Genomic DNA, 23,984 nt, shown 5'->3' on the forward strand with positions numbered 1-23,984 from the left:
ATACAGCTTGTATTATATTTCCGAACTGTCTCTTTAAAAAACTATATAAAAAATAAAAAATAAATATTTCATATCCATACTAGGTTGATATATAATTATTTACAAAATAATTTTTAATATTACTATAAAAGATATAATATTATTTAAAAATAATAACATAACTGGATAATTATTTAAATATCATTTAAATAAACTTCCTTAAAAAAATCCAATCATAGAACAGTAAAAGAGAAAAAAAATCCAAAAAAAAAGCCATGCATACGTGGGTTGGAAGAATTGGCCCGCTCATTTGCTTCACACTAAATAACATCTCATGAATGTCTATAACCTTGTTGCTATCAACAAAATATATTCTAATTGATCAAAAAAATTTAAAATTAAATTAAATAATTCAAAAGCTTCAATTTCTTTTTCCAACTTCATTGAAAGTAGAATCCATCTATATTGAATTCCCTCTCAAAACTAAATTCATGAAAAAAAAATAAATGGTGTTTTTATTATAACATCAAAATACTATAAATTGCTGCATAATTCACTTGTCGATTGAAGCTTTCGATTATTAAAGTTTTTTTTTTTCAATTTGATTTTTTATTAAAAACCTTATTGCCAAATGCTTCTAATTTGTTAAGGGAGGAAATAATTCAAAGATAGTGAACCAAACTTAAAAATTAGCATAAAAATTAACTTCGATCCTCCTACTTCACCATGGATATGTCTTTGCAACATCTTTATATTTAGAAAAACAATGATCCAACATGTTATGTAGTGTTAGCCAAGAATCTATTAGACACTATAATTGATGTTAATGGTGCCAAAATATATTCACCCAAGATCTTTCTCTCTCTTTAGAATTCTTGTCAACATTATGATCTTTCAAGATTTGGAGACTAAAATGTAAAAAAAAATAAAATTTAGGATCAAAACAAAAAAAAAATTAAAAGAATAGAAGGGACCAAATATTACAACGATCTAAAATTGAGGGACTAAAATTATAAATTCAACATTAAATTTGAAAAACAGAAAGGTACATAATTATAGCTTATTATTAAATTTTTTATTCTGGCAACGTACGGTAATAGCTAATTCTATATGGAAAAGGAATTAAAATACGTATTAAAACTCGTATATAAGTAATAAAATTAATAAAAATCCAAGATATATAGATAAATTCAACATTAAAAAGAAAGGTATTGATTTGATACTTCAAATAAATCTTGACTTTCCTTTTTACTTATAGAACTTATTGTTAATACTTTAAACTATTACCATATAAAACAAAATTTATTTAATGTTTACAATCGATACCATTTATTTTTATTCAAATATTTGATAATTTAATAATAAATAAAGTACAATAAAAGCATTTAGAGAATGCTTAGGGTGCACGTTAGCTTTTGCCAAGGAGAACAACGGAAAGGGTGTTGATTTAATATTGAATTTCTTATTTGGAGATCGGTGACGGTGACAATCAATAAAATACAAGGGTATGAGCTATATTCTGGTGATACAGACTCCATTTTCTTCTTAATCAAGTTAAGAGCTTGGTGATCACTGCACATCATTCAATGCCTGAGGAGAAAGAAAACGATAAGGGAATAAAATACATGTCGGTGTGAAGTTACTGGGCTCCAAATCCCTACCTGTTGACTTAAATGCGCCATCGAATTCATCAGTTAGACGAAAGTAAAGCGGTAGAGGAGATTTTATGCGTCTAAAGATGAAAATCCTGCGAGCAGAATGTCAAGATTATGATTGCAAGTTAGATCTCGATCATAACTTGACTTTCAAGGCAAGTATTTTTCTGTTCATGCCACTTTCTTTTATTCTGTTCATCTTTGACAGATGCGTCATGTTATGTATCCATATATATATATATATATATATATATATTCTCAATTTGGGACCTTTTGTGAAGTTAATTTATTCTCTCCCAATGGCTGTAGAGGTGATATCTAGCGACTACCCACTAAGCAATTCCTTTCACTTTCCAATGATTGTATTCTTTCACATTTTCCGAGTAGGTTCAAGAAGAATTCAGCCCTTTTAATCTAAGTTTCCAACATGGAAATCATGTCTTGGAAATATGCTTCCAGAGAAATTTGACCCAGATGTCATTAGTTTGCGTTGTAGTCAAATCCAGTCTTCATGCCCTTGATTTGCTATTTGGTTCACACTGTTGGAAGGCAAAATCCTGACTTTTTAAGCTGGCCGGTGGTTAAATGTAGTTAACTTTATATAATAATATAAATTATATTTTTAGATTTTATTTAATAATTTAAATGATTAAATTAAGATGATTTTTCAAATATTAGAATTTTGATAATCAAACGGTTAAAAGTTTGAATCTTATTATTTTATTTATTTGATAAAAATTAAGTATAAAATAATATAAAATTATATAAAAAGAATATATATTAAAAAATAATATAAATTATATTTTAAAATTTGATTTAATAACTTAAATTATTTTAAGTTAAGATGATTACTGGACACCTGCAGAAAAAAACAGATTTCATGATATAGACAAGCTTATCCGCTGCTATTTAGATGAGATTCTACAACGAGCATGAAAGCAGTGATATATCCTCACCGTATCAGATTCATATCTTTGAAGGAAGCACGACGTTTATAGGATATGAACTTCCTTCCACGTTCCAGTCTTGTTCATGTTGTCTAACAGAAACATACAACAACAACAACAGTTTATTGTCTAAGTTCTTAATAATTTTAGTTGTCTAGTTTCAGTAAACATCATGGACCGTTGAACATTGCCGCCAAGTTCTACACAAAATGTGGTTCTTAATAATTGTAGTTGTCTAGTTTCAGTAAACATCATGGACCGTTGAACATTGCCGCCAAGTTCTACACAAAATGTGGTTTAGGACCTACCGTTGCTATTGAAATTCACTCCTGGAAAGCTTTTCTCCATAAAGACAGTAACTTCTTGTAATCAACTACTATTGCTGTGCTTCATTATGATGTCATTTAGGACCAAATCGCGGTGGACCTCAGCTTAGAAGAGGTCTATTGGTCAATCGTGAAAATGATCCAATATCCGATTTTTTTTTGTTGGTAATGAGTAAGTCGCATCATTGAGATGGAATTGTCATAAAGACATCATGACATATGAAATCCTGAGTAAATCTCCATGATTTGTTTCGACACATGTAGTGTCAAAGAAGCTCCAGGAAAAGGGTTGCTTTAGGGTGAAGGCCAGCATCTTTCAGAGTTATTCCCATCTGATCAACACTGTAGACTCTTCTAGGAAAGCTTGAGATTAATCTGTAGTTGCCAACGCCTGGTAGCCCTAATGAATCGATGTATCTGTAAACCGACTGGATCTTATCTGAGCAGGAAAAGCTCTGCTCTTTTCTTTCACCATTTGGAAACCTTATCAGAATCTGAAAAATCATCGAGTATTTGAATCATTATACTCGGATAATCAAATAATGAACAAGATTGTTTAACCAAAATAGATGTTAATACCTGTGTTGCTTGAGAATCTTTGGACCCGTTAGCTGTTTCTCTAACAGTAGAAGCTTCTTTTGATTTACCAAACTGCTTCTGACTTGCATTCTGCCTTAGCTTTTCATAATTTGCTTTATTTGAAGAATCAGCTGGTTTCTGAAATTTCCTCTCTGGAAGCAGGCTGTTGAGTTTTTCCTTTTCCTATAATGGAAAAAATGACGGTTCATTTTCAATTTAATTTTAGCCTTAAAAGTTCAACTTAATGTCATATAGGCACGCACCTTATCTATCTTTAGAGCTGCAAGATATGCTGCGTCTTGTTCTTCTCTTAGTTGACGATCTGCTCTCATCTTCTCTTCCTCTTTGGCCCTTGCTCTTTTTCTTTCTTCCTCTATGGCCTTTGCTCTTGTTGTTTCCTCTTCCTTTGCTCTTGAATTGCCAAATGCCAACCCTTGCTCCTCCACTGTCCTCTGCAGAATCTCAACCAGCTCTGCCGGGGAAATCGGCCCTTCCATCTAAAACAAAATCAATTCAGTCCTGAACCATCGCTAGTGGTGGATCACAAATATGCAATTTATGAAAAAGTACCATTAAAACTGTGGTATTTTACTACTAGTAGCTATATGTTTCATCTAATACTTAGGATATCAATTGTATATTTTTTTCTTTTTTCAATAACTCTCTATATTCCTATGAGAAGATATAAAGAGGATGCACCTAAATTTGAATAATCTAGTAAAGTTCTCAGGGCATAAATTTAACTTCAAATTCCAACCAACCTGTTGCAGCACTGCTATGCTATTGCCAGCAGCAGGAGCTATTACTGCACAACATGGAAAGCTTGCGGGCTGCAATGTTACAGCCATTTGCAAACCCTCTCCTCTATCAGCAAGTGCTCCCCAACAAACAAAGTTAGCATCAAGAAACTGGACCACCAACTCTGAACATAGAGTCTCCCAACAGAAAGAGGGAGTGAAAGGGTGCTGCGGAGAGTGAAGATACATGAACATAAACTTGTGCTCACCTTCTGCTGTCTTTAAGGCTTCCATGAATTGGCAAGCATAAAAGAAAGGATGTGTTGAGCCATATTGCTGCTCAAAAACGGATAGAAAGGTCCACTCTTCTGGTGCAATGAGGGGCTCTTGAGGAGGCTGCAATGGGAAGTTTGGTATTGGATTTTGATCTCTTCTACCTCCTATTCCTATGCGACCTATGCCATGACCCATAACTCTACAAAACCCCCCTGCAATACTCCTAGGGAGGTTCACCATACGTCGAACAATTCCATTGAAAGAAACCTCTCTCGTTGCTCTTGAACTTTCCCTCATTGACCTTGACATTCTGCTTTATCTACCAGTATTCCTCAACAAAAATTAACGAAAAGGAAGGAACAAGAGAGGGAAATTTAGACTCTACTTGATTCTTTTTAATTTTCCAAGGCTAATTCCATGTGGAGTTCTGAAACTGTATCTTTTAAATTTGTAAGATCACTTGCTAAAGATACTAATGGAATGTCAAGTTCTTGACGAAGGTTCAGGCATTTATCTTGCTGACAAGAGAATATATTGCTTTCAGACATTCGACTACACAAGTACATACGTAATTCCTTTCTCTTACTGAGATTTAATCAAAGTAGCATAAAGAACATCGCCGAAGAATGTGAAGATGCTTCCAATTCTTCAATTCCACAAAGCTTGAACAACATACCTTGCTTGTGATGAAATCCACCGTTGGTTTTAGAAGAGATTCCCATTATTATTGACCGTAATTAAAAAGGTTTCAAAGATAGATAGAGACCATTGCGGATGAAGAATCAAATTCTTGCTCTCGCTACTTTTCTTTTTTATCGTTCCAAATTTCAGGATTGTTCTATGCATCAACATCAAGACTTCTATGAGATACCCTTGCATAAGCAAGATTGGCGAGGTCTCAAGTTTGAGCCCCACCTTTGACAATTCAACTCTAATAAAATCGGACCACATCCATCCAAAACAAACAAACAAATGGAGAGTGAAATCGCATATTTTGGTCGAATTTTTAGTCTGAATTTAATTTGGAAATCCAAGTAAATTAAGAACCTGCAAAATTGTTATGAAACATTTATGTTATAGAAAGTGAACTCCTACCTACCAAATATAACCAAGTACAGTTGAGCTGTAAAAAGGCATCAACTTGTTGAGCTCATCCTGATCTAACTTGTGATTCTAAATAATAGTGGCTAGTTTTGCAGCACAAATGGCTATATCTGACGGATTGCTGGTGCTGATAGTGGAGATTATTGTCCTCATCACTAGATTGTTGCCTTGACTATCAAGGCCTATACCTCAACTGTGCATTAATTTCTCCTCTTGGTTCCTTCTATTTGCAACAGTCTTATCTCAAAACATTTTCTAAGTGAAATGAAATGACTTCCCATCCATGATTGAGCAATAGGACAGAACTTGTCGAATAGCTTCATAATAAAAGCCCTGAATTCCTTCGATTATCCTAAGCATTATTGCTGCCTCATTTAAATTGTCAAATATGGTGGCAAAAGTTATTGAAATTAACGACTGCTTTGGTTGATTGAGCAGATTGTTTCTGAAATTTCGAAGTAGAGTTTCTTTATTATCCATTTCATTTGAGAATAATGTTATCACAAAAACTTTTTGACCCACATAGCCATATTGTGAAAGTGTACCAATAAACAATATCAAGGCTATAACCATCATGGATGATATATATCTATATAGCCATGTGATCCTCTCCCAAAGTTTATGTCCATTCTTGCTAGAAAGGATTTCTAGCTTACCTTTTAGAAAGCTACAATATTTCAGCTAATTCTTCCCCAAAAACAGTGAAAAGAGTTGTATATTTTATGTCACTGAGAAAACAACACATGGTCTCCACAACGGCAACAGATGACCCATTTCTTCAACTTCATCCATCAAAAGTAGGCTCTAAGATGTGGTGGTCTTGCCCAATTCGCACATTACTTATTGCTGAGGCAAACATTTCTCTACTAGGACCACATTGCAGTTGTGCTACCAAAATGAGTGATTGTGGCCTAAGAAACATAGAACTAAATAGCTTATTGCTGTATCTAAAACCCTCATCACTGCCCAGTTATGTGTTCATTATTGGTTTGTTGTTTAATACTTGGAGCCTATTTGGGGACTAGCACAGGAATGAAAAAAGAAATTGTAACGAGAGCTTAAAAAAAGGTATTTCACTGCAAACTCCTGCTTCAGCCTTCAGTATATTGAGAGTAGCAGTTTTTGAGGCATGAAGTCACCATTTCATGTCTTACTTTCATGTGAGCTTTGAATTTCTATTTATTTATTTATTATTCATCTCCTTTCAAAAAATCATGGCGTTGGCAGCCTTACTATGTAGTAGCAATAATCAATAGACATCGTAAAATACCTTTCCCTTTTATGGATGCCACCAACACGAGTTTTAAGAAGATGATGTATCCACACAATACATGTTATAGCTCCATTCAATTTTATTTTTATTTTTAAGGAAAAAAAAAGAGTCTTGTGCACATTCTTTCTGGATTGTGGGGATGGAATCTATTCTCTTAGATCAACTTTACAAAGGAGCATGCTCCCAGCCTCCCACTCAAATACCTTAATAATCTCACCGCCAGTTGTTTCTTATGAGAGTGACCAGCAGTGGACCAATATCCTCACCGGTTTTTCTTTTCTTTTATTTCTTGCAGAGGTGGGTGAGACTGTGGGTGGATGGATGTGTGTGTACGTGAAAAGAAGAGAGAAATAAAGTATAGGATAGTAAGCAATTAAAGCGAAGTATTTGAAAGTGGGAAGCACCATACCCCAGAACTCTATAAAGAGAATCAGGCTAAGGGCCCATGCTTTTATGCTCCTATACACCATGTCAAGGCTGTAAAATAATCAAATTCTGCTCACTTTACTTCAAGCTACATGCCTACATTACATTATCTTAATTACTAATTGTACAGCATCTTCTGATTACTCCTCTAAATCCTGTAACTATTAGCTTTAATCATGTAGGATGTCATGCTAATTTGAGATTAAATATTAAATAGTATAATGAGACATTATAGGAGGATTACTTAGAGCAACTCGACGACAGAGCACTTCGACCCCACTATCATGTGATACCCTCTAGCCAGTATCAATCCTTGTTTCACCTTCAACAGAGATTTGAAGTTAATCACAGTCTGCCATGGTTAATTGACCATGACATAGATGGTGATGCCATTGCCATCAAGGGGACTGGCCGGGTGATTAAAGAGATAGGTCCCCATGCATGCAACATCCGAAATTCTTTCACCTAACTATAATGTATGCCATATACATATATATTCCAGGTTCAGCAGTACTTTTCACACCAGAAATCGGTCTTGCAAACTAGATGATGGGTGGAGTAGCTTCTGCTTGGACATTTTACCATGACAGGTGCACTCCTGCAAGGCAGGGTGGTCGAAGGTCAGAGTTTTGAACACTAAAAGCAGAGATGTGTCTGTAGAAGTAACTAGGAAGGGTAGGGGAGTGAAGCTAATTAACTTAGCTTTTATATATGGTTCAGTAAAGTTATAGTAGTTGGTCGGGTCTACCATGAAATCATCACAAGGACCTCTTTCATTGTCCATAATTTGATATCAAGTCAGAAGGGATTACTCGTTATGAACCATATAATCCATCATCATGAGTTCTCTAACATTCGGCCCACCAAATCACAAAAGATGTGTTGTGAAAGTTTTTCCCGCTTGGTGGCAAAGTTAACCGAAGGATTATCATCGGTCAAATAATTCTGTTTGGATCAAAAAACCTAATTAAATTGATTGCATTTTTAAAAAAGTTCGAACTGAATTGACCGATGTTTTTTTAAGATTCAAATTAGCTTCACGGAGTTAGACTGTTCTTTACAGGTTTTAGTTTGATGAGTCCTTAGTTTTTAGTGATTTTTTCTGGTTTGATTTAGTTTAGTTGGATTTTTTAGTTTTGATTTCTATATTCAAAATTAAACCGAACCGAGTTTTATTTTAAATTCTTTTAATTGAAATTATATAAAAAATTTCATAAACCATGATTGTATTAATTTTCCTACGCCTAATGTTAACAGTACAATGAGTAACTCCTCCTTTTTTAGTCGGTCCAATGGTTGAATCCCCACCTTTCATATTCCAAAAAAGAGCATAGTATGATCACAAATCTATGGGACAATGCTAAGTGATCATGCATACCTACTACTTGCAGACATTTGAAGCCGCCTGGAAGTGGAACGATCCACTAAGAACATTTCATCAGGGTTAGAAAAAAAGGGAGACAGAGTTAGAAAAACAGAATGAAGTGCGATGCCCCCTTTTGACATAATTGGAAACCTTTGCTTAACCTGGTAAGAAAAGAATAGAAGGAGGAAAACAAAAAAGAAGGTCCAAGATTGAAACCAAAGGTGATGTGTGATTCTCTTTTCTTTCCCTCCTCGGAATCATAAGGGAATAACACGCTGCTAGATTCATCTTTGCTCTCATGAGATTTACTGCTAGATTGATATTACACCAGTAATTGTTTTCAAAATATTTTTTCTTGAAAATTCATGGATATTCCCTACATGTATACACCAATTCTTGGCTTGTTAATAAAGAAGTTTGATAGGTGCTTACTTTGACCACAACCTGCTATGGTTAAAACTTTTACTAAAGTACAAGTCTACCCAACTAACTAGGTGGTCTATTTTAATAAGCTCAAGCCTGCCTGAAGTTTATTGTGTGTCAGACAGTCCACACAAAACCAAGACAATAGAATCTGAGATAGAGGAGAGAAAGTGGGTGTGGGTTTATATATATATATATATATTGGAAAATGGTGAACTAGTGAACAAACCAGCTGCAGTTTTCTTTGAAGAGTGATTCTATTTTGTTGACATGAAGTTAGATTCATTTCCTTGGACAAAACTCGAGAATTCTGAGCCATTTTGTATTCTTCACACAACAAGACAACCCCAATGTATACAAACAGTAGTTGTTTCTGCAATAAAAACAACAACAATACAGAGACAACAACGACACAGACATTCCAAGAAAATGGCTGCTTCTACTTCTCTTAACACTCACCCAATGATACCTATTTTTGTTGCTTTCCTCCTTGTTTTTGCTTCTTCTGTTTCTCCTGTCTTGTCGTCACCAGCTCTTGCATCGGATTCCGGTAGCCGGCTATTAGCCAATCAAACTTTCAGGCCAAGTAAAGAGGTATTGAGACTAAGGAGAGCCAACGCTTATCTCAAGAAGATCAACAAGCCTGCGGTCAAGACAATTCAGGTGCTACTTTCTTTTGACTTTTCATTTTTTTCTTTCCCTGGAATGTTAGTTGAGTTTCCCTGGTTTTGTTGTTCAAGCTTTTTAGTGATCTGGCTCCTTGTTTTTATGCTTTAGAGCCCTGATGGTGACGTAATACATTGTGTTCTATCTCATCTTCAACCAGCATTTGACCATCCAGAGCTTAAAGGAAAGAAACCCCTGGTAATTTTTCTGCTTTCCAGATTTTTTTTCCTTCTTGATGTTTTGTTGGTATTTGAAAATCTCATGATTCTGATCTTTGTGATCTATTTACATTGATTCAGGATCCACCAGAGAGACCAAGAAGCAATGAAACAAGAAAGACGGTGGCAGAGAGCTACCAGCTATGGACAGATTCAGGTGAATCATGCCCTGAAGGAACTGTTCCAATAAGAAGAACCACAGTAAAAGATGTTTTAAGAGCAAGTTCTGTTAACAGATTTGGCAGAAAATTAAGAAGACATGTAAGACGAGACTCAACAGGGAGTGGTCATGAGGTTAGTTAGTGTTGGCAACAAGAAATTGCATATTCTTAAAGCAATATCATTAGAGGAACTGTTCAACAGAAAAAAATGATGAGCTCGTCATTCGATGAACATCTTCCTGGGTCATTTTTTTTTCTTTTTCTGTGGATTTGTTGAACCATAATCTTGGTCATTACTCGCTGGAAAATCTATCATTTCTAGTTATTCTCCACCAAAAAAGACACTTCTTTTCTTTTTTTGGTTAAAAGGGCTAATTTCATTTCCATTCATTTTCCTCCCAAATTAAACGGTGAATAATGACTTGGTGAACAAAAAAAAAACAAAAAAAAGGGTGGCAGGACATTAAATGCTGGGTGAACAAAAAAAAAAGGGTGGCAGGACATTAAATGCTGAAATTGTTTCAAATTACAGAGCACTCTGCCATATGTCACAAACATTTATTTATTGCACCGAAAAAGGACAAAAAAATAATGGACCTTGGAAAAGGCTCTACATGTGCTTATAGAATTATCCTAGTATTGATATCGATAATGTTATGTGTTGCTACAGCATGCAGTTGTTTTTGTTAATGGGGATCAGTATTTTGGAGCAAAGGCAAGCATAAATGTTTGGTCACCTCGTGTAACCAGTGAATACGAATTCAGCTTGTCACAAATATGGGTCATCTCTGGTTCTTTCGGCAATGATCTTAATACCATAGAAGCCGGTTGGCAGGCAAGAATTATCTTCATACACTAGAACATGTTCAAAAAATGGTCTCAATCATAGGGTTTCTAAGAAATTGTTATCTTCATGTATCTTCAGGTTAGTCCAGATTTATATGGAGATGGTTATCCTAGATTCTTCACGTACTGGACAGTAAGTCTTGTTATTTGGCTTTAACCCTTAAATTCCCTCCATAGTTTAAGGAAATGCGAACTAGTGCCTAACTGGAATTGATGGTTTCGCAGACCGATGCATACCAAGCTACTGGATGCTATAACTTGCTGTGTTCTGGATTTGTCCAAACCAACAACAAGATTGCCATTGGAGCTGCAATATCTCCAAGGTCATCTTACAAGGGCAGGCAATTTGATATTGGCTTGACGGTTTGGAAGGTGAGCTTTCTTGGTTGCTGAATGGTTGTTGAGAATCGCCTACAGTAGTGCATTATTTTAGTTGATTCTACAGCATGAAACTTTCAGCTTGAAGGTAGTTCTTACAGTTAACTCGGTAAACTTTATACTTTGCTTCCTTGTAATGAGAAAAACAAAACAGCATCATCAGGCACAGTAACTATTGATTATTAAATTGTAATGATCTCTTACTTTTGTTTTTAATTGTCAAAGAGTTTTTACCCAGACGGGGGGGTCAACTTTTCTTTGATGTCTTTTTTATTAGTGTCTTTAATAGCTCGACCCCAACTGGCTTTAGGGTCTTAGAGGGTAAAGCCACAGAGTTTCTTCTTCTCTTGTGTTTCATCTGCATTTTCTTTCTTATTGTTCTGTTTACTGTATACAAATTTCTACTTGTGTTGTAATTAACGCTCCATGATGGGACAATTTGGCTAACAAGGAAAGTTCATCTTGTTGGCCAAGTATGTGATCAATCACATTGTGAGATATACAGAGAGAGGACTTGAGGTGATGATACACAAAAATCATTTCCAGTACTAACATGTACAAATATGCATTGATGCAGGACCCGAAGCATGGGAACTGGTGGCTGGAATATGGATCAGGACTCTTGGTGGGATATTGGCCAGCATTTTTGTTCAGTCACTTGAGAAGTCATGCAAGCATGGTACAATTTGGAGGGGAAGTTGTGAACTCGAGATCAGCGGGGTACCACACATCAACACAGATGGGCAGTGGTCATTTTGCAGACGAAGGATTTGGAAAAGCATCCTACTTTAGAAACTTGCAAGTTGTGGATTGGGATAATAATTTGCTGCCTCTAACAAATCTTCATCTCTTGGCTGATCATCCAAATTGTTATAATATAAGGCAAGGCAGAAACAATGTATGGGGGACTTACTTCTACTACGGAGGTCCTGGGAGGAATGTAAGGTGTCCATGAAGATAATGAGATAGGATAGAGTAAAAGCTATTAATTTTGGGTTTTTTTCAGTAATTAGTTGTATTTCAGGCGTAAGTTTGGGGTAATTTTACACTCGTTTTTTGTAAAAGAAATATATATGCCCAATTTTGGGGATTTTTCTTTTCTTTTTTTCTTTCTTCCCTAACAGGAGAATACCACTTTGGGAATTATGTATATTTTAGGGAAATACAATTTGTCAATAACAATAGGTTGTGTGCCATCCGTTGACTCTTGCACTCTCCTTTTTTATTAATACCTACAAAGTATTTTAAAAATCATAGGCAAAAGCAGTAGAGGCTTGGAGCCGCCCTCAAATGGCAGAGACTCCCTTGAACTACCTTGCAAGAGGCAATTGGCTCACTAATGGCCATCTTTCGGCTCTCCCATTGGAGATGCCCACAAGGCATTGCTGCTAGCAATTTGAAAGCCCGCACTGTATCAAGGAAACTTCGATGCACTTGCCTCGTTATAGGCAATACATCTATCCTTTCTTCAGGGCATTGCATGTGGGAGCATCAATAAAGAAAGCAAAGTCTAGGCCAAACGGACTTCTCTTTCTACTACAATATCCTAACGTGCAATTCATCTTTTGGGGAATGGAATAAAATACAACTATGTATGATGTAACCGAGTAGCCATTATAAAATTAGTCAAAGACAGCACCGTTAACTGCAGCTTGTCCTCTTCTCCAGCCATGGATTTGAGCTAACATTGATTAAATACTATATTATAAGATTTTTCTACAACATCTCCTGTCCCTTATCATTTCTTAGAAAGACATCTGCCATAGCCCTTCCTAGACAGATGTCCTTCCTCTAGAAAGTCAAGCTAGCAACGCCTTTATCTTATTCTCTCTCTGCCGATCCTCCACTGTAACAATCCAACGCGCCTTTTTATTTACAACTATCAGGGGTGAAGAAGAATCTGGCAAAACGAGCGGTGGCTAGAAATAGGATGCCTTGTTAAGATTGTAATGACAAGCCTAATTTAAACTGGAAATGTATGAAAAGCGAAGATACCAAGTAAAGCAAAAGGTGGACAAAAGCTGGTCTCTCACGTGCCTGCCTTTCTTCCATTACAAGACAATGCACCATTTACCACTGAGAAAAGGAAATTATGAGATAAAGTAAAGAGAAAAACATCAAGTTCTTTCACTTTCTGCTTCCCACCAAGACGTACTACAAACTTTGATTAATTCTAGCTGTGGTCTTGAGAGGTTAAACATTACAAAAACGTATATATTACAGGGATGCAAAGAAGAAAAACTGAAAAAGAACGAATATTTTCCCCTGACATCTAAGCATTGATGACCGTGAGTGATAACCAGCTTTGGCTTTTGTGTTCCCCATCTTAACTACATTGTATCAAGATACGTGTATTCATCCCAGTTCTTTGTTTACAAATTGGGCTATCATGATCTCGTCTTCATCTCCTAATTTTGTAAACTGCAAGAATTTCCAATTCCTACTGATCTTTCATATTGGCATGCAGCATAAGGTCAATATTGACCTCTCTCAATAGGTCTTTAAGAATCAATAGTTAGCTTTGGTTTCCCAGAGGAGAAAATTGCCAGGCCTGATCATTGATCATCAAAGAGCGGCCAGTCGTTGAATCCAGACACCAAAAGATTTTCCTCACAGAAAGTAGCACCGAGTTTTGCTACAGAAAAGTCAATGAACTCAACAAAATCTTCAGGATTGCGTATATGAGAGCTGTAGTCTAAAAATTCAACCATCCAAGCTTTCTTTGTATCACAACTACAATTCCGTTGCTCGTGTATTTTCCCATATGCTCTGCCCACATCAATGCACAGTTTAAGAAAATTGGGATCATCTAACATTTCCATCAGATCCAAGAAGAAGCCATGATTTCCAGCTACAACATCCATGCTCGTCAATTTCAATGCAATCCTTCGTATAGATGCTAAATTAAAAACTAAATGCTTAGCCATTTTAGACGAACTCCAGACTGAAATTCCATCTTCTCTAAGTTGACAATAGAGTTGGAGGATATTGGCCGAGAAGAAGCGAGATAGGAAGATTAAAAAATCAGAAAAATTCATTCCTGTTAAAAACAACCATTAGTAAACAGTGTAAGATTTAGATAACCTCAACAGGTATCTTCTACAGCTACAATTGGCATTATCGCATGCAATGGACATAATAAAAGGTAAAAAGTGTAAGATTTAGATAACCTCACCAGGTATCTTCTACAGCTACAATTGGCATTATCACATGCAATGGACATAATAAAAGGTAAACAGTGTAAGATTTAGATAACCTCACCAGGTATCTTCTACAGCTACAATTGGCATTATCACATGCAATGGACATAATAAAAGTTTACAATTGAATCTTGCATCCAAAAAATATGTCCCACTAGATATCTTGCCATTTATTTCCAATCAAATCAAGAATAGTAGTAGACATTGGCTCGGCAATGTTTCTTTTAAGTCATTGCTGCAGCAAGAAATTCACCTTCTACTCCAATTAATATTTTGAGCCAGTTCAAGCATTGGATAGATGAATGATTTCATACCATGCTTTGAAGATGCCATATTTCCTGATTCCCACTTACCGAACCTGGGGATAGAGTATATTTCAAGTTATACAGGCCTACATTGAGCTGGTAACACTTGGACACTTAATGACTTGCACCGTGTAAAATACCTCATAATGCAGGTCTTATTTCATGCCAATAGAAAAGAAAAGAAAAGAAAGTTTGGACTCCAGCAGCAAAGACAACATAGAGGAGCTTTTTCTTGGAAACCAACATTTCCACGCTATGATGAAATACTAACCTCCTTCCCTGTTTTGAAAAGCACCATTGGAATTATTGTTACATGCTAATTATTGTTGTAGGCCTGCTTGGCCAAAACCTTTTTATTTCTCACAGGAGTACTTTACTATTGCTTTTTAAGTGAACTGAATCAATAATTTCCTCTGGCCCATTGCGACTTTGACAGAATTTCTGTGCCTACCAAAGGTAGCTTAGCATAGTTCACAAGTTGCTAATACCAAATTGATTTTGAATAGAGAGTAGCAGCTAGTCACATTGGCGGGTTAGATATAAACCTGATAACATTTTGCAAAGAAAATAAAAAGCTAATAGCACAGGTGATCTGACCATTGAATTGGAAGAAAGGCTGTTATAAAAGTCAAAAGGAATCCAACAAGCATGTACTAGTATGTATCTTCTTACAAATAGTTTACCTGTGTTAGCAGCAAGATTGCGTTGGCATAGACCTTCAAAATCATCACAGATATCACGGATGTCTTCTATGTACTCCTTAGCTTCCTTGTAGTCTCTCGAAAGCAAATCCAACTAAAGGAACGAGGAAATTAATGGGACAAGGTTGGCTTCCCTAATTTTATTCAAAGTTATTTTTTCCTAAATGAATAATTTGGCTTTACTGCTGTACTTACCACCCATGAAAGATTATACGCATTGAACCAGTTGTGATTTATTGATATTGTATCTTCCTGAAATCATTTTTTGTAAATATTTTTCAATAAAGAAAACAATTAATAAACTCACAAATAAACAATTGTCCTATGTTAAAATGCAGTGTCCATCAAATCTGAATGATTAAGTCACATTTGACATCCACTGAAGACTAAACAAACAAGACATTAACCAGTCATGGCAGTACTGAAGTGTCCTCGGGGGATTTGGAGGCAGTCCCACCTTTCTGAAATTGTCAAAAAGTGTTGTTATAGACTTAAACATGCAACCTTGTGGTTGCAAGCCCATCACTCTTAACATTACAGCAAGCAAGTTTCACACTGCTCCAGCCTAACTTGCTATAGTGTAAAAATAAGGCAAAAATGCAAATAGAAATGTGCTGGAGTTGTGCTCACAAGCCATATGATTTGGATCAAGAAGCAGTCCGATGTTTCTAGAATATCAAAAGGCCTTTTGCTGTGAGAAGGGAATTAAGCATGAAGAAATCATGTTTATATATCCATATCATCAATAATAAGCTGAAACCTAGAAGAGAAAGTAAGGTACCATATTATGAACTTGATGATACCATCCACTAGGTACAAAGATAATTTCATTCCGTTCTTGAGAGCACTCCAACCAGATAGCCTACACCCATGACATGAACACACAGGCAACATAAGTACAGAGTGCCTTTTAGGGAGATAACAAACTGAAGATCGAGACCAGCGACTTACTTTCTTAAAACCTGGAAAGTTTGTTTCACTAACATCATCAAAAATATTATAAACACAGCTTTTAAAGCCCCTGAATCAAAATACAAACGGAGGTTCAAGAGAAAAGAAGTTATGAAACAAAATAGGTAGAAATTAAAAGTTCCTTGTAATCATTCACATATACATACAATACATGCATACTTAGATGCTCTGTTCTATAGTGTTAAGCTGTAGGGCTCTATAAATAAAATAAAAAAAAGAGTTTCCTAGGTAAGAAATTGTTAGAAAAGATCATACAAGCCAGATAGTTGCCACTTGCAATTAGCTGTGGCACAGAGGTGTATAATTGCTAAGGTCAATGTTATTGTTTACTCTAGGCTACAGCCTACATGTGGACAAGAACCAATCCATCAACCATCAAAGCCCCATATAACTAAAGAAGATGGATGCTGTTGTTGTGTTTTAATTTCATCTAGTACCATAACTGACAGTTCCATTCCAAGAGACAGTATTTGAAAGATAGAGGTCCTAATTCCAATCTACAACCAGAGCTAAGCATGGTGTGCTCTTTTAATAGCATGTTTTTAAAATCCATAAATAGGATGTCTATGCATGCCTGTCAAAAACAAGATGACATTGAGAAGGAGGTAGAAAAAGCCATTTCTTCTTCCCACACACATTCGCTGACCAACTATATGACCTGAAAACATCAGCATGAAGAGGAGTCCAGGATCCTGAAAAGATGAAAAGGAAAGTAAATGTCAAGGTTAACATTCAACCAGAAAAAAATAAGGAAAGTAAATGTATGTGCTGACCAGAGATAAAAATATGTTTACAATGATATTTAATCTAAACAAGAAAAGGTAGAGGATTCATAACATCAATTAATGACCTTTTGCTCCCATATAAACAAACCGATAATCAGAGCAACTTATTCCATCATTCTCTTGGCAAGTATCAGAATCAGTATGCATGCGATAATGGTCGAGATACAGATTGAGCCAATCATCGCAAAAAAACAGAGGAGTTCTGTATGCTACATATTCTGGGTACTCCTGAGAATCAACAGAAAAGACGAGCAGAGAACAAGTGAGATATTCACACTACTAATGCTTCAATATATGCACCTTGGAGTGACTCTTAACATATCAAGTTGACATGATGTACAATTATTTGCCTTGCTAAGCAAAAGAAAAACTTTAAACCATGAATAGAGGGAATGGGGAGAGCCAAGTAAACTTGGAGTTGGAAATGGCACAATACTCACCCAAATACACCTTAAGCAAAACTTGCATTGCACTTTTTGTAATATTTAAAATGACTACTATATTCCTTTAAGTAATTGTTTTTTCCCCACTAACCAATTGGTTCCACATCCCTTGATTGGTCGGTTCTATATTTGATTGTAGTCTACAATGTCAACGACAATCAAAGACAATGAACTTCAATGATTGACAAGAAAAAAAGAAGTCATATTCTGGAATGAGACAGCTGCCAATGTGATAGATGCCCAAAATGATTGCTCCTTGAATCCCTATAATACCCCATGAGTCAATCTGACAAAAGACTATCTTCTGAAGCTTCCTTAGCCTTCAAACAACTATGCAAGTGCCACAAACAGGCTAATCTTTACTATCTTCTGAAGCTTCCTTAGCCTTCAAACAACTATGCAAGTGCCACAAACAGGCTAATCTTTACCATTGTTGCTGACTTGTCCATTCCCTGTAGAGTCTCCCATTTTAGAAGTTGCTTCTGTGCTATGAAGCCTACTGGAGTAAAGGCTTCAAAGCTTTCACTCATTATTAAAATGTATGTGTCAATCATAGAATCAAAACTGGTCATTCGAATGAACAATCACACAAGGATTTGTGGTTTATTGATGCTAATAATATATGTTAAGAATTCAATAAAGCATTCATCTACGCCTCTACTCATGGAAATTCCTGCATTTGACATTCAGAATCCTTGCAGACGTGGTAACTCAGTCAAGTACAAAATAAACACTAAAATCCCAAATGCAAATAAATAAATAAATAATAGAGAAACTAAACTTAAGAACTTGTACCGTTACAAAATGCCAGTCCTTTAAATATAGCACCAACTTCCCATTACCCTCTTGAAATGAATTTGATGCACCGCCACACTCTTTGGCATCAATCCAATGGTCAATAAACTCAGAAACAGTCATTTCTACTCTCTTCTGATCCGTAAATTCTCTAGTACCACAATCAGCAACCTAAGAACAACAACAAAACCAATACAGCACTTTATAGCGGAATGAAGCCAAAAAAAAATACATTAAAAGAATAGCTTCAACATTCCCGTTACATTAACATATCAAATAAAAAGCCAAAAGAAACCAACCCAACAAAACCAATAAAAAATTGAACTTCAAAATTTCACAGAATTCTTATTCCAGTATGATAACAACATATGTAAAAGAATAAGTGAAATTTGAGAAGGTAAATTACCTGAACTTTGGAATTGCCGAAGTGGGTCGAGAAGAACTTCAAATTGGGTTTTCCACTATCAAAGACCCAATCTTTGCAAGCCCTCCAATCATCCATTAAACCTGTTAAAACAACTGGTTGGTTCTTCGCTAAATATCTCTCCACAAACTCATTATAACTTATTTCTTTCCCATTCACCTTCTCTATTGACCCTCCAATTTCGATACCCATTTCTTCAATTTTCCTTTTTCTTCCCCAGAGTTTCACGCCCAGTGTTTCTTTGATTCAGAGCCCCAATACCCCGAACTGCATTCCTGTACAGCTTAATTAAACCACGACTAGATTTTAAAGGTTTTAAAACCATGGGTAAAGTGCATTTTAAACCCTTATAGTACAAAGAATATTTCATGTAGATCCCAGTCTCAATTATTTCCCATTCCATTAAATAACATATTAATATTTCACATAATTTCGATATTAATGCTAAATATAAGTAAAACATATGAACAAAGTAAAATTAACAAACAATTGGAAAAGAAATCTAATTAACTTATAAAGTAAGAAAGACATGCTAAATTGGCACAAGGTTGGTGATAGCCTACACATTTTTATTTTTTATTTCCAATCTATTTTACAAATTTAGAATTGATTAGTGGCATAAAATAAGTGGAATAAGGGGAGAGGGTTACTTTAGAAATCATCATTGCTTTAATTTCTCACAAGTTTAGAACACGAGGCCATTATATATATGAGCACACACCTTTTAAATAAAAATACCCATACGTGGCTACGAGGAAAACATGTATCAAAAGATTTTATAGCGATTTGTTTGAAAGTGTAATTATATTTATTTTTTAAAATTATTTTTAAAATAAACACATCAAAATAATTTAAAAATAACAAAAATATATTAATTCAAAACAAAGAAAATATTTAAAAAAAAAACACTTTTAAAATAACAAAAATATATTAATTCAAACAAAGAAAATAATTTTTTTTAAAACACTTTTAAAACATAATATCAAACATATTTTTAATAAAAATATTATTATAATAATAAAATATTCAAAACGCATCATTTTTCTAGACAAATCCTCTTAGCGAAACAAAATTAGGAGGCAACTGGGCACATTCAATTAAAAAAAAAAAACCAATTATCTTTTGAGGATTTTAAGAAGTTGGTAAACCTATAAAAGGTCGAGGAGTAATATATATCCAGTCTTCTGTTTTCAATCTATATTATGGATTTAAAATTGATTGCTAGCGCACAGTAAACAAAATAATAAGGATAGAGAAACATTTATTTAAAATATATTTGAAGAAATAAGACAAGAGTAATGAAAGTATTATAAAAAAAATAAATTAATTAAATCTTATTTTATTTAAATAAGTGAATTCAATTTATTTTCAGTTAAATTCAATTAAAATTGAAAATTGATTTCAAACAGTCGGTTAAAGAATTACTAATTGTGGATTACTTGATAGAATTTTACTTGTATTATTAGTTTCTCATATAATACATATAAAGACTTTATGATTTGATTGTAACAGGCTTTGGTTACCTTGATATGAAAGTAAATTATAGAATGGAGATCATATCTTTGGAAAAAATAAAAAACCATGGAGGAGATGGTGAGGAGAGGGAAGTAATGAAAAACCAAGGCGTGCCTTTTGCTTTTAATTAAAGAAACTTAAGATTTATTTGAAATAAGTCTCCCATGTTGAATATCATGGATATAACTAATGAAAAGAGGATTTAATTTTTAGTCCATTAAAAACGCATATAATGTTTAATTTAGAGAAAGTTTGGCAACATGATTTGTACTGTGTTTTTAAAAAAATAAAAAAAAATTATATATTTTAAATTGTTTTGATGTGATACGTGTTTTTAAAAAAATAAAAAAATATATATATTTTAAATTGTTTTAATGTGATAATCTCAAAAATAATTTGTAAAAAATAAAAAAATATTATTTTAATATATTTCAATATAAAAAATACTTTAAAAAATAACTATAACTACACTTCCAAACAGAACCTAGAATGATATCCTTTCTTTTATCCGAGAATTACCTAAAAAAACAACACAACATATTAATTCAAAAAAAAAATTATAATTATATGCATTTAGTTTTTTCTCACCTTCACAATAATTGTATTCCTTTAAAAAAAATTAATGAATCTCTTTTCCACCTTTCTACTTTTTCATTAATTAATTAATTTTTTAATTAATTATATAATTGATCCCAAACATATCTAATTTGTTACAAGTTTTTAAATTTATTGTCTAATAAATTCATTCTCCATGCATATGAATTTAAAGTATTTTTTAAACTCTTTTTTTTTTTTAATTTGTAAACCATTATCCTTCTGGGTCATCACTATTTGGTGGACTCTCCCTTTTTTTATATTAATTTTAAAACCATAATTTTGAACGCAAAGTTGTAAAAAACCTTGCCATCATCTATTCTTTCAAAATACGGGTAACTTAACATAGATTCTACAAGAATTTTGTAGTGGAAAATTAACAATTCCCATAAAAGGACACAAAAATTATTTTATCCGAGGGGGGATTTAGTGCCTTTTTAGGTTTCTAAGTTCAAGAAAATGATCAAATATGAAACCCTTTTATTTTCATGTTAAAGGAGAGTGCTTCGACTGAGATTTCATGCTGATTTTATTAGGGTTTAATAATAATAAAAATCCTCAAATCATATTTCTAGCTATTTTAATTTTTGCACCCTGGGTTTCAAGGAGAAGAAGCATCACAATATCTTACGTGGAATCTTTCCATAAGATCTCCATCTTGTAGTACCATATCAAGGATAATATCGATGATGATCAAATTATTTCCTGAAAATATAGAATCATGCTGGCATGCGTGCAGGATTCGTATGTTAACCCTAATCCTCATATATTGTTATTTTTATCCTATAGGTAGTGAGATTATGTGTTTCACCTTTGACTCTTAACCATTTAAGATGCACCTACAAATACAACCTTACAATGAAAGATTACATTTAAGGTCTTGAACAATGGAGAGAATTCTTTTACGGCTTCATTGAATAATTTGTCTAATGAATTAAGTGCATCTTTGATGGACAATGTTACAAAATCCAAGATACGCAAATAACATGTTATTTAGTATTTTGGATAATTGTTAATCAATATATTTGAATTTCATCTTTTTAGTTCTAGAAATTCTAAATTTATCGTGAAAGTTTAAGTATCTGGGACAGTCTCAATAAAAAAAAATTAAAAATCATCTGATGATAAAAACAGTTTATGTGAGAAAAACAATAAATATCTTAAAAGAGCTTTAAATTCAAGGAATAAAGATGCATGTTCGTGTGTTTGAGGTGGGCTAATACTTTAAAATCTATAAAAAATTATCTTACAAGATAAAAGGTTATAAACATTTATATGGGTGGTTCATAGGGTATTTATACCCCCATGAACTTTGTCATTTTTAGAGAAAGGAATGATTAAAAAGTTCTCTGTTTTCAGCGACATTAATAAAAAGCAAATATCTTTTATATATATTAAAGAGACAGTAAGTGTGGTGGATCTTTTAAAAGACTTTGTATATACCTATAAATATAGAAAAATCATTACATCAATACGAATAATTATACTAGATGGAGAGACATGACACTTTATTATACCTTCAATATTTTTATTATAGGGAATCGTTTAGGATCGGGCACATAGCCTTAAAATTTGGTAATTGTTGAATCCAAATGCTTTTAAGTTTGATATATTTATCAGACCCGCTTTTCCTTAGGCTTGACTAATTGTCAAGCCTAAGTTTTTTGGGTCTAACATGGTTAGCAGACCCGTGTAATTCTGGACCTGATTGACTGTCAAGTCCAAGTTATTTGGGTTTGACATATTTACCAGACCTGAACTACCTTTGGCTAAGCTGGCTATCAAGCTCAAGTTTTTTTAGTCTAAAATGTTTGTCAAACTCGCGTTACCTTAGATTTAGATAACTGTCAAGTCTAAACTCTTTAGATTTGACATATTTGACAAACCTGCTCTATTTTAGACTTGGTTGACTGTCAAACCCAAATCCTTTGATTCTAGGTTGCTTGCCAAACATAAACTACCTTGAGCTTGACTGACTGTCAAACCCAAGTTATTTGAATTTAACATGTTTGTCAGACCCATTTTATTTTATTAATATTTTTTCTATTTATAAAAATATTAACCAAATATCTCAACTCATCATTGACCAAATTATTGTTGTAAATAATAATATTTAAGAGATTATCTGAAAAGATTTTTATTCCATACTGGAAAGATATTATCATTTTCTTTTATGTTGAAGTATCTAAACAAAAAAGTTTCTTATTCCATATTGAAAAAAACACAAATTTCTCCTTTTAAACATAAAGTATATATACATTAATGGGCTTTCAATCCCATATTAGAAAAATAAGACCTTCTTTTAGTGTTTATATAGTGAACTTTGACATGAAATATTAATCAACAAGAAAATACTGGTAGGCTCATGCACATAAGGTTGGGTTGAGCAAGAGGAAAACTTTTGATTTCCCATGCGCACGCACGAAGCAATGTCTGTACTTTTTGAATTTTTTTATCTCTGGTAATAATTTTTTTTCAACCATTATACTGAAATCACAATTTTCAAATGCTTAGAATTATTTTTCTAACAGTCACATGACAACTACATTTTCCTAGCAACTCTTTTATTTTTAAAACTATTGCAACATCTACAACTCTTTAATTCTCTATTTTATTTTCTTTTTATTTGTTACAAATTAATAGCCTATATATGCCATACACTCTTTGAATTAGAAAAATATAAGAACAAAAATGTTTTCTTGCACTTTAAAAAACATGTTGGGTTTTTCCTTGCACTATTTGTATTGTTGTTTCCGCATCCCTTATTTTTTAGGAAGAACTTGTTGAATCTTGAGGGATAACCTTATGTTGAGAAAAGATCTTTAAGCATAGTGTCTATAAATGCCTTAGGCTTTGTTTGCCTTTTTTTTTTCCTGTTCTTTGTCATATT

At 33.9% G+C, this 23,984-nt stretch overlaps 3 protein-coding genes across 5 annotated transcripts; 1 reads left to right on the forward strand and 2 right to left on the reverse strand.

Annotated features, from left to right (window-relative positions):
- Positions 1-2,605: 2,605 nt before the first annotated feature.
- LOC105140860 (FAS-associated factor 2-B-like) lies at positions 2,606-5,251 on the reverse strand. 2 transcript variants are annotated; one of them, XR_845247.1, is made up of 5 exons: positions 4,248-5,251; positions 3,750-3,983; positions 3,487-3,669; positions 2,874-3,401; positions 2,606-2,792 (listed from the first exon to the last, which is right to left on the reverse strand). XR_845247.1 is itself a non-coding variant. In XM_011047887.1 (4 exons), exons 1-4 carry the CDS (start codon positions 4,806-4,808, stop codon positions 3,174-3,176), a joined length of 1,206 nt encoding a protein of 401 aa, XP_011046189.1. In that variant the 5' UTR covers positions 4,809-5,251; the 3' UTR covers positions 2,821-3,173. The 2 variants fall into 2 exon arrangements, 1 of the variants encoding a protein (XP_011046189.1); XM_011047887.1 differs by lacking the exon at positions 2,606-2,792 and having other exon boundaries at positions 2,821-3,401.
- Positions 5,252-9,136: 3,885 nt separating this feature from the next.
- Positions 9,137-12,559, forward strand: LOC105140861 (uncharacterized). The gene is made up of 7 exons (XM_011047888.1): positions 9,137-9,754; positions 9,869-9,955; positions 10,057-10,269; positions 10,807-10,971; positions 11,062-11,115; positions 11,208-11,354; positions 11,938-12,559. Exons 1-7 carry the CDS (start codon positions 9,362-9,364, stop codon positions 12,313-12,315), a joined length of 1,437 nt encoding a protein of 478 aa, XP_011046190.1. The 5' UTR covers positions 9,137-9,361; the 3' UTR covers positions 12,316-12,559.
- Positions 12,560-13,437: 878 nt separating this feature from the next.
- Positions 13,438-19,334, reverse strand: LOC105140862 (2-oxoglutarate (2OG) and Fe(II)-dependent oxygenase superfamily protein). 2 transcript variants are annotated; one of them, XM_011047889.1, is made up of 9 exons: positions 18,968-19,321; positions 18,562-18,732; positions 17,389-17,551; positions 17,113-17,230; positions 16,518-16,587; positions 16,348-16,428; positions 15,762-15,818; positions 15,549-15,660; positions 13,438-14,400 (listed from the first exon to the last, which is right to left on the reverse strand). In XM_011047889.1, the coding sequence occupies exons 1-9, from the start codon at positions 19,175-19,177 to the stop codon at positions 13,916-13,918; spliced, it is 1,467 nt and encodes a 488-aa protein (XP_011046191.1). In that variant the 5' UTR covers positions 19,178-19,321; the 3' UTR covers positions 13,438-13,915. The 2 variants fall into 2 exon arrangements, with proteins under 2 accessions (XP_011046191.1, XP_011046192.1); XM_011047890.1 differs by lacking the exon at positions 17,389-17,551 and having other exon boundaries at positions 18,609-18,732; positions 18,968-19,334.
- Positions 19,335-23,984: the final 4,650 nt, after the last annotated feature.

Source organism: Populus euphratica, unplaced genomic scaffold, assembly GCF_000495115.2.
Source record: "Populus euphratica unplaced genomic scaffold, PopEup_1.0 scaffold145.1, whole genome shotgun sequence".
In the NCBI taxonomy this organism is placed as follows: Eukaryota; Viridiplantae; Streptophyta; class Magnoliopsida; order Malpighiales; family Salicaceae; genus Populus; species Populus euphratica.

Coding starts and splice junctions, on each gene's coding strand:
- LOC105140860 (XM_011047887.1), bottom strand. CDS start 4,808: ATGTCAAGGTCAATGAGGGAAAGTTCAAGAGCAACGAGAGAGGTTTCT. Junction 3,670..3,749: donor CAGCTCTAAAGATAGATAAG/GTGCGTGCCTAT, acceptor TTTCCATTATAG/GAAAAGGAAAAACTCAACAG. Junction 3,402..3,486: donor AAGATTCTCAAGCAACACAG/GTATTAACATCT, acceptor ATGATTTTTCAG/ATTCTGATAAGGTTTCCAAA.
- LOC105140861 (XM_011047888.1), top strand. CDS start 9,362: ATGAAGTTAGATTCATTTCCTTGGACAAAACTCGAGAATTCTGAGCCA. Junction 9,956..10,056: donor TTAAAGGAAAGAAACCCCTG/GTAATTTTTCTG, acceptor ACATTGATTCAG/GATCCACCAGAGAGACCAAG. Junction 11,355..11,937: donor TTGGCTTGACGGTTTGGAAG/GTGAGCTTTCTT, acceptor GCATTGATGCAG/GACCCGAAGCATGGGAACTG.
- LOC105140862 (XM_011047889.1), bottom strand. CDS start 19,177: ATGGGTATCGAAATTGGAGGGTCAATAGAGAAGGTGAATGGGAAAGAA. Junction 16,429..16,517: donor ACTTTCCAGGTTTTAAGAAA/GTAAGTCGCTGG, acceptor TCATGGGTGTAG/GCTATCTGGTTGGAGTGCTC. Junction 15,661..15,761: donor CGTATAATCTTTCATGGGTG/GTAAGTACAGCA, acceptor TCGTTCCTTTAG/TTGGATTTGCTTTCGAGAGA.